At 41.3% G+C, this 10,132-nt stretch overlaps 1 protein-coding gene across 1 annotated transcript in view; it reads left to right on the top strand.

Moving 5' to 3' along the window:
• Positions 1-9,401: 9,401 nt before the first annotated feature.
• The window catches only part of PREX2 (phosphatidylinositol-3,4,5-trisphosphate dependent Rac exchange factor 2), a 163,744-nt gene continuing 163,013 nt past the window's right edge, over positions 9,402-10,132 (top strand). The window contains exons 1-2 of the mRNA XM_088529745.1: positions 9,402-9,510; positions 9,606-9,833. Of these exons, the coding sequence (XP_088385871.1) occupies positions 9,693-9,833 (141 nt within the window). The 5' untranslated portion in view covers positions 9,402-9,510; positions 9,606-9,692. The remainder of the gene's footprint in view (positions 9,511-9,605; positions 9,834-10,132) is intronic.

Genomic DNA, 10,132 nt, shown 5'->3' with positions numbered 1-10,132 from the left:
ATATAGTTATAGGGAAGGACAAGGGATGGTCCTTGTTGCAAGGCATGTTTGGAGCATCTATCTTATGAGGATAGACTAAGAAAGCTGGGCCTGTTTAGTCTGGAGAAAAGAAGACTGAGAGGAGATCAATATGTATAAGTACCTGAGGGCTGATTGTAGGGAGGATGGGGCCAGGCTGTTCTCCATGGTGGCCAGTGGCAGGACAAGGGGTAATGGGTATAAGTTGAAACATAGGAAGTTCCATCTCCGTATGAGGAAGAACAACTTTCCTATGAGGATGACAGAGCACTAGAACAGGCTGCCCAGAGAGGTTGTGGAGTCTCCTTCTCTGGAGATCTTCCAAACCCGCCTGGATGCCACACTGTGCCACGTGCTCTAGGTGTCCCTGCTGGAGCAGGGATGTTGGACTAGATGATCTCCAGAGGTCACTCCCAACCTCAACCATTCTGGGATTCTGTGATTCTTGATTCTATGGTGGAAGCAGACTTTTTCTTAGTTCTCTGCAAGCTTCATGAGGAGCCCTATGCTCTTTCAGTAACAGGATAGCAGGTATGAGAGAGTGAGCCTTGAGGATGGGTGTCTTAAGCTCCTGTGGAGGAACACAAATCACTTTCAGAAGGATATTGTCCTTCTGTAGAAAATATGATAGAAGCCATACAAATGTTCTCTAGGAAATTGAATGTGTTAAATGAGAGACCAGCTGTATGTTATCTGGATTTTCTCAATGAAATCTTCAGCCTCGCTGAAATGAGTGGCAAAACTTAACTGATCTGAAAAAGGCCAAGTCTTGACTCTCCAGAGGAAGCCTTCACAGTTCTTACAGCAGAATGACATTGCTCCAGAGTTCTGGGTTCATTTTTTCTTTTTTTTTTTCTAAGTTAGTGACATTGTGCTGAAGACATTAATCTTAGACATCATGAGTAGGCAGTGTTTAGATTTGAATTGCCTTTTTTAGCCATGAGAGGACTGCTTGAGGTTTGAGGTCAGCATTAAACTGCGAACTGATCTTGTCAGCTATTTTTGCAAAACTGTGTTTCCAAAATGGCTTAGTTTAATAAAAACAAGATTCTTTTCCAGAATTAGTTAGAATTATGAAAGAAAGAATGACCATAACAGACAAGGAAAATCAGTTTTCCTTTGATTTTTTGATCAAAAAAGGTAACAGTAGGTTTATAGTTGAGAATTTGAATTTCCTCACCTCCTGAAAGGTTTTCATATTAATTATTTTTGGTCATTGTATACTTTGCTGTTGTTCTAAACTGTGGTTTAAATTCATGTTAATCTGTTTATGAATAATTGATCAGATTGTGTTGGTCCAGTGGAATACTGGGTACGTGAGCTTTTTACTTGAAAGATGAGCAGCTCTGAAGCAGAAGATGATTTATCAAAAGAAATTGTAAATTATGTAAGACACCCACCTCTTACTCCTGGCATTAAATAAATGACATTTTTAAATCATTAAAAGAGAAGTAAGTTAATACAATAAAGCTTAATGAATATCAGATAAAAATAGCAGAGAAGAAAGGGTACAGAACTAATTATTGAGTATGATACATCTAGTTTAAGCTCTGGACTCTCTATAGAAATCATTGTTCTAATCACTATTGGCAGTATGAATAGAATGGATGCAACAAGTTCCAGAAGAAAAATGTTTTTTTGAGTGACTCTTATTCAAAGCGGGTAAAGAGATTAGCATTTCTGTGGAACTGGTAATGTTGCTTTTCTCCTGGGCTGTGTAAGTGGAAGGGAGACACTGAATAAAACAAAGGAAGAGAATAATAACTAGAGTAAACTAAGGCAGACCCTTTGTTTGGCATTCTGAGAAATCCAAAAGTACCTTCAAAATATAAATATAAATGTAAATATACAAATATTTACAGCTCTCTTACTAGTTATCTGATGTGCCCTAAGATTCTCTTAATTTGTGTATTCAGTTATTAATGACAAAAGGAATTACCTAACACAGTTCTGAAAACACTGTCAAATAGTTTTTGAAATGACTTTTACTCAGACAGATACATGGATTAATTCATTGACTTCAGCTATTCTGCACTTCAGGACTTTTATCCCCCCCAGACATGTCAGAGAGAAGATGAATTATTTCACTAAGGACACAGGAAACATTTCTGTGCTAACTTTCAGATAAATCTTGCCCAACAGATTAGATATTAATAGGCAATCAAGTGCTAGCTTAATGCTACTGTAGCGTTAATATTTTAGTTACAAAATTCCATACTTGATAGTGATTAGTGATTCAGTAGTTGTGACTGTTGACTGTGAAGAAAGGTGAAGATTTCTTTTTTAGACTAGTTGCCCATGGAAATAATGCTAATGCACTCAGCTCTTCTATGTGTATGTGTCTGTGTCCTCCACTATCACATTTTAACTCTGACAAACTGTTTCTCAGAAAGGCAGAGGTCCAAAAGACTTTTATATCCCTCTAATTTTCATAACAAAAGAGTAATAGAGCAGAGGATGTGCCATGGATGTAAATATTTGAAATTGTCCCCTTTAGCTTTTGATCCTGTGTAGTGATTTCTACAGTTTGTGAATTCACATATTGCTGCCAAAATATCCTGTAGGACGAATTCATAATTATATGAGACAGAGAGAAAACGTCAGTATAATTTGTTTACAAAGTCTGTCAATCCAGAGCCATAAAACATAGTAGCCAAACTTCACTTTGTTTCTGGAACCTCACACTTAACTTCATTGTCTTTGATAATGGAGTGAGTTGAGTCAAAGTATTTATGTCCCTGTTTTCCTGGTTTACTGTTTTCTTTTTCTTGAAGAGCTATTTTAGCAAAGCGAGGCATTTAGGAAGTCTGAGACTTAAAATTCTAACTGTGCTATTTTTGCTCTGCCTAACTTTAGTGATGTGAGAAGTACTTTTTAAAATTCATGGTGCTACTGTTTGGGGCAGAGGTACAACTGTGCGTGGATGCCTAAGGTCAGAGCGTCAGTGTCCAGGTGTTCCCTGAACCCATGATGATACAGGGCAGTTTTAAAACACAGAAAAGGAAGATCATTCTTCTAGCCCCGTAGCTCAGCAGACTGAGCACACTTCAGAAGATACTCTTGCATAATGCAATACTGTCTACTAAGGCGGTCTCTGCAAATCAAAGTGTTACAGAAAAAATAGCTAAATTTCTGGGTTATTTATTTTTTCATTTATTTCCTGGAAGTTTAGAACACCCTTGAATCATATAAATTCAATCTGGGGGTTTCTCCGTATGTGGCTGCACTGGACAACAACAAAAAAGTAAATAAAATGAGAAATCGTGAAACTTTAAAAGGCTATCAGCACTGTCAATGTAGTGGTTTATGTATTTCTATGCTTAATGACTCTATGGCATATGTATTTAGAAAGACAAATCAAGAGAAGAAAATACAGGATCATATTCTCATTTCACATTTCTTTTGAAAAGCTAGCTGTTCTCTCTGGGAGAATGAGAGCTTAGAGATTTATTTCAAGACTGCAGATAAAAATCTGTGTTCCATAGTGAACATGAAAGGGTATAGCAAATGATTTTTGAGCAGTTTTAATTTCCTATCTACATGTCTATTCATACCTGCTGTTCAGACTATGCTACCAGCAAATCTGTGTTGATATGCACCTTGGAGAGGTTGTTTTTTTGTGAGAAAATGTAGGAAAAGAAAATTCTTTTCTATTATTTACATATTTAAAATATTTTAATAATCATTTGGTAAATAAAACTAAGACTGAAAAAAATAACAATAGATAGTTCATTTTCCACACAAGATAGTTTTGAAATAGAAGAGTTCCATTACAGTTGCTAATTACAGTTACTAATTACAGTTGTTACCACAATATTACACTATTCTCAGTGCATCACCTTAATTTAAGATGTATTTTCCAGTGATGTATCAGTGAACTCTTGTGCTTGTTCTTACAGTTGTGTTTCACAAACAGACTCAACCCATCATTTGATTTGCCAAACTGTTCCTCATGAAGAAAAGATATAGTTTTAATTTGGTGAACTGTGCTGGTGATCACGGCAACTGTTTGTGCTTCAGAGCTATACTATTCTCACCCTCTCATGCCACCTTAGGTTTTCTGTGTTTTTTTTTTTTTTGAGTCATATCTTGCAAACAAGGGGTCTTCTATTTAAATCCTTCAATAAGCATAAAAGTAATTTTATTATCAGAAATGGTGTTTGATACTTTGCTGCTATTTATCTGATAAATGATGAGAGCACAAATGGGGCTGCATAAGGATGGAATGGTACTCAGTTAGAGGTAATATCCTGCTTCTAGCCCACCATATGAAGGAAAATATAAGGCCCCTGACTTGCTCCAGATCCTAGCCAAAAAAAATTCTACCACACTCAAAACAAGTGTATTCAGCATAACTCAACAATAATACAGTTCTCAGTTTTATAACATTAATATACGGGGGCGTAAGGAAGCAGGCCTCCACAATTATAGACCAATTTATATAGCTTGAAATTGTATAACAGTGTCCAGTGTTAGAGATTAATTTTGCTTCTCTTCTAGAAATATCCACAGGATATCAAAATGGAAGTTGCGCAAGCACAATGTGTGGCCAAATCTCTGGGATCATAAAATGAATGCAAAGCTTTATCTTGATGCAAAAATCTGTCATGCTCTGGCAAGGTAAATTGTCATTTATTCTGTCCTGAAGGCAGCGAATTTACCTTTACGTTTACCTCCCTGTTTATAAATGCAAGGTAAAATTACATTTTTTGGTGTGGAAAGTCATTTTATATTCCCATTTCTAGCTGATGTTTTTCTTCATAATTGCTGTTTCACTTGCTCTGCATAGATTTCTGTTTTCTGGAAGATGAAATACTGTTGTCAGGTAAAATTAGGCTGGGAGGAAGATGATTAGGAGAAAATAATTTCTCATTTCCCATGAAGAGAAGCAAAAATGTTTTGGGCAATGAGGATTGAGATGATGAGTATTTCAACTTAAATAGCCTTTCATGTGATGTTTATTACTTTAATCTTTTAAATAGTTGTATTTTCATTGCCATAGTCTGGGCTAATGCTGTTAAACACAGGGAGATAACTTTGAGGATTACAGAAAGATGAAAATGATTGCATTTCCAGAAAGTATGGTACCTCACTTGAAAAATACGCTGTGGTGGCAGCAGTACTAGCTGTTTTGATAGGACAAGAGTAAAACTTTAGAAGAGTATGGAGAGAGAATATGTTCTCGGAGTACTAACTCTTGAGAGAAAATAGGATTTTTAAACAAGCAGAGACTTTGCTACCCCTTTTTCCTGTCTTCCGATATGAGAGAAAACTGGATTGGGTTTCCTCTTGCCTTAGCTATGGTCAGCTTACTGAAATAAACAGACTGTTTCAAGCAGTGAGACAGCTCTTTGAATACATTTCAGGTGTTTTTCTTACTTCAGTGATAACCATAACCATCAAGGTGGAATAGAAAGTGGGTCCCCTTCTTTGCTTTACTTAGGGGTAATGATTAATAAAGGCTTTTATCATGCATATAAAAGCTAGCTAGTCTCTAACTGTCTATAGATCGCTGATTTCCTGTGTTACACAGTACTATGGTAGCATGGGAGTCCCATGCTGGCCTTGGGTTTGATGTCTGGAATGGGGGTATCCAGTGTGGTTGTGGGGTTTGGGTGTTGGCACACAGGGTTTGGGGGATTTGGATCTGCCTAGGTTTGGTGTATGGTACGAGGGTGTTGGAGATTTCTGAGACTGATATTCGGAGGTTTGTGGCCATGCCTCTCTCATGGGGTCGGAGCTGAGCTGAGTCACAACCCGACTGCTTTTGTGTTAGGGACGTTGGTGACAGCGTCCAGGCAGGGAGTTCAGGCTCTGAGGAAACCCGTGCTCAGAGTGCACTGGAGCCTGTTGTGGTGGTCTGTGCAGGAGAGGTGTGAGGCAGTGTCAGGTGGAAAGGGGAGGGGGATGTTCTTGGCTTGTGAGAGTGAGGAGTTCTGGTGTTCCGGCAGGGCGTGGGGAGGCTCGGGAGGTTTGGGGGGCTGCAGGGGAGCTGCAGGCTGGGAGTCGCAGGTGGCCGTGGCAGTGTTGCTGGAAGAGCCCTGCCATTGCTGGTGGGAGAGCTGCGCCCGGCAGCTGCAGCGTGTGCTGCAGCTCCCTTATGCTCCCTTACGGTGTTAGGGAAATTTGTGGCCATATGCGGGGGTCAGAGGCACTTGTTGGGGGTTCATTCAGGGTGCTTGATAGTGAAGAAGGGACTCATCTTTTTTAGTTGGAGTAACAGTCCTTTGCTGTCTGTTTTGTCCTTTTGCTCAAATGTATTATGAAAGGTGAGGTTTTAGTTTAAATAGCGTTCATCAAAGTGTACTAAGTTGGTGCAGAACCTAGCGAACATCACTCATACTTTGCCATACTGGCTGCAGAGATGGTGGGCTTCTTCCTAAATATTCTTGTTAGAGTTACCTGAGGAGATTTTAACATGAGTTTGGATTAGTTCGTGTCTGAAGTGATTGCTTCCCATCATGATTTCCATTACTTCTTGCTGCATTATTTCTTAAATATAAGTTGATTCTTATAAAAAAATCTAATACCTTCCTTAAAGTGATTTGCTAGTCACCCATTCTCTTAAAAATTTTAATTTCACTATATAGTTTTAGGTTCATTTTTGGGTAAATCAGATTTGGATTATGCAGCAATTCACAACACTGTAAGGATACTGCATAATAAGCTTGCATTTGCTACAGAGATGCGTGCTGTGTTGCTTGAGCTGGTGGGACTAAAAAAAGTTGAAATGCTTGCATAAGCACCATTATTAAAGACTTGTGAAAAACTGTGTGGCCAATCTGAATGCACCCCTACCCTGACAGCAGTTTTGGTTAAAAATATTTTTTTTATCCATTTTTTTTCTTTTTTTTTTCTCCTGTGGACCCAACCGTTAGTCACAATGTTTGAAATCTTTTGATGGTATGAGATCACTGCAAGCCTTAGATTAATATTTACACACTGCCTCCACAGGCTTACAGAGCTTGTCTATTTTCCTGTTAAAATGATGTAAAAGATTAAAAACTGATTATTATTTTGGCCAGTTCTGCACAAATAAGGGTTTCTGTGTAAAACTTGTGGTGGTAAAGATGGTTTAGTGTGGTGAATGAGCAGACATACAGCAGTGGGCCAGGAGTGATGTCATTCTTCTCATTCCCAACACTTTGTTCTCAAGCAGTTTGCACCTGGTCCCTTAGATATTGTTAACCTTTTCCTTGCTCAGTAGGATATTACTGCCTCCTGTTTCATTTGCTATCTCTCTGCTACATTATCAGTGATGCTCCTGCTGACCGCCACAGTTAGAGCGGTCTGCCTGAATTACTGAAGGAACAAGAATCAGATGTAGGGGCAGCAGAACTGTAAGTTGGGACAAAGATCACTTAGGTGTTAAGGCCTCTTGGGAATGAGAGGACAAACTTTTGAAGGAAAAGGATGCTTAGTGCTATAGCTGGTAGGGAATAAAAAGACACTATGTTGCAGTTCTTGTCTCCCTACCCTTCACCTACGTCTGTAAATATGCCTGTGGACTGTGAAAACGAATGGCATGCTGGATAAAGCAATGGGGATTTCAAGATCAGAAATTGGTCTCCATCTCCATTTCCCCAAACGAAAACTGGGTCTGGTAGACAGGAAAGGTAGTTTGAGGCCTCTGGCCAGGACTGCCTGAGAAAGAGCACCTATATGTTTTGGAGGGAGAAATCGTTGGCTTAGTATTCTGTACCCCAGTGGTTTCTGATCTCTCTTGCTGGTCATCACTTGAGAAAACTGATACCATGTGTGGCTCAGTGGATTGCTTTTTTGCCTTTCCACCACAGCATCAGACTTCTTGGTGCTAGTGCTCATCTCTTCCATAGGATCGGGAACCTTGGGACCTGGATTCTGGCCTCACTGGTGGAGCCTGTCTCAAAGGCTGAGAAGACCTTGAGCTAATTCTCAGGCAGATTCTTCATTTTAGGCTTTTTTTCCTAAGGAAGCAAGCTTAAATGACTGGACTGTGTTGGCATTTCTGTCCCGGTTGGGTTTGAACCCATTGCTCTGTTTAAATTGGACTCAGGAGAGCAGTGAAGTTCTCAAAGATATAAGTTCTGCTGTTAATGAAAATGCCTGGCTGCTTTTCAAATGGAATCCCAAACTCCTCTTGACAGAAGAACTAGTTTGAGGTCATTGGACAAGTTGCAGGCTGGTCTGTCCATACCTAGTGGCTGAGTATGATACATGTAGCAGAACCAGCTGCAGTAGCCCCTGCTTTTTGCCTAGATATTACAAGAGGGAGCCGTATGCGCTTGGGAAAGAGGAATGCAGGGAAGGAGGACACAAACTCAAAGAAACAAGTTTTATTTTTTCAGCTCTCTGAGAAACATCTTGTGAGAAGTGTATTCTCTGTTTCCCCATCAATGTCTGAGGCAGACAGCTTGTTGATGAGTCTAAATAACAGAACATGACTGAATCTCTGCTGCTTGTCTCCTAGTGGAGATTTTTCTTGCTGTCTCGACTGATATTGTGGCTGTAGAAGAGCTTTGCGCCCAGTGTTTCACTCATTCCTTCCCTTTAGGCTGTTGTGGATGTTTGAAAGGTAAACTTTGATAAAGAATCTTTGAAGTTGAATACCTGTTTTTTCTTCCACTAACAGATTTAAGAGTTGGGCAGAGAAACCTTCAACTTTCATTAGAGGTCTCCAAATTCAACCAAGAGTGTTCTGACATATTTAAGTTTTCAAGAAATCATTTCTTCTATAGCACAGTTATATACTGCTTGCTTATGGTGTTTGTGAAATGGTTACAGACAGATTTTTTTTAACTCTCTGAATGTATCATGCAAATCTGAACTTCCAGTGTAGACAAGAAAGCCATATAATCTGCATGGATTTTATAGCACCTTGTTTTTCTCAACAACAAGACAACAAAGCAACCTAGCTTAGAGGAACCTATCTGTATCTACTCTGGAATATACTGTTTGACCCTCCTTATCACATACACATACTGAGCCGTGTGTGTTCAGAAAATGATTAAAATGTATTTGTAATGCATTACTGCACATATGCATATTCATAATATCTATGGCAGTGTGTGGAAGGAGTAGTTGAAATAACTTTTTGACTGATTATTAAAGCAAAATAAAAGCTCTGCTGCTTCCCAGGCTGGCCGGCTTGCTGGGACATTTTTATAATTCTTGTGCTCTGTTGTTGGAGATCTCCAATTAGCCTCAAACTAGAGCTCACGGCTTGTGTGTGAAACAGGCAGCTGCTGGCACGCAATCTTCCCTGAAGTTGTTTCCTTTCCTTTTTCCTGAGATTTAGCGAAGGGGGGAAGGGGTTGGAGTCACATGGATACAAGGCTTTTGATTAATGTCCAAGCCTGTGCTGCTGCGGAGGCTTTCCAAGCTCTCAGCTAGCAGGGTGAGCTGGGAACCAGTGACCGCTCATTTCCTCCAGGCTGTGTCCCCTTCCTGACGGGAAAGGCGCGCGCTGGGGTGGCTCTCTGCCTCCGGACCTCGCGCTGCCGCTGGAGCCGGGTGAGAAGGGGCTGCGGCTGCCGTGCGACTCCGACCAGCCGGAGCCCAGCGCTGCCATGTAACTTAGCGGGCTCTTTTGTTGTCCTTTCCCGCAGCCGGGGCGCTCGGGCAGCACTGCCTGCCGCCGGGAGGGGAGCCGGGCCAGGCGCCGCGCTGGGAACGCCGCTTCTGCTCCTTGCACCATGACAGAGGAAAGCAAAGGGGACGGCAAGGGGGAAAGCGGGAAGGACCTGGAGAAGCAGCTTCGCCTGCGCGTGTGTGTCCTCAATGAGCTGCTCAAGACGGAGCGGGACTATGTGGGCACGCTGGAGTTCCTGGTGTCGGTGAGTGGCATGGAAGTGCCCCTTGGCCTGCGGGATTCGGGAGAAGCCACAGGGAGCTCTGCTTGCCCCTGTGCCGTGATTGGGGAAGGGACCCCCCCAGGAGGGGCTGGGGGGATGGCCGGACTGGAGCGCGGCTCGACCAGGCAAGCGTATTCCAGTGCGGAGCTGTGCCGGGCACAGCTCCCTTTGGCTTAAACGAGAGGCTTTGAACTAGTAGTCTTTGAAATGTCCAGGTCAGAGTGTCCCCTGTCCCCAGCCTCGCCCTTCCTGGGGAGCCTGCCCAGATGATCTCACATCTG

This window comes from Tinamus guttatus, unplaced genomic scaffold (assembly GCF_059628265.1).
Source record: "Tinamus guttatus ecotype Peru unplaced genomic scaffold, ASM5962826v1 Tinamus_guttatus_pri_ptg000343l, whole genome shotgun sequence".
Taxonomy (NCBI): domain Eukaryota; kingdom Metazoa; phylum Chordata; class Aves; order Tinamiformes; family Tinamidae; genus Tinamus; species Tinamus guttatus.
The sequence above is the reverse complement of the archived record's forward strand: the minus strand, read 5'-3'. Positions and strand labels throughout refer to the sequence as shown.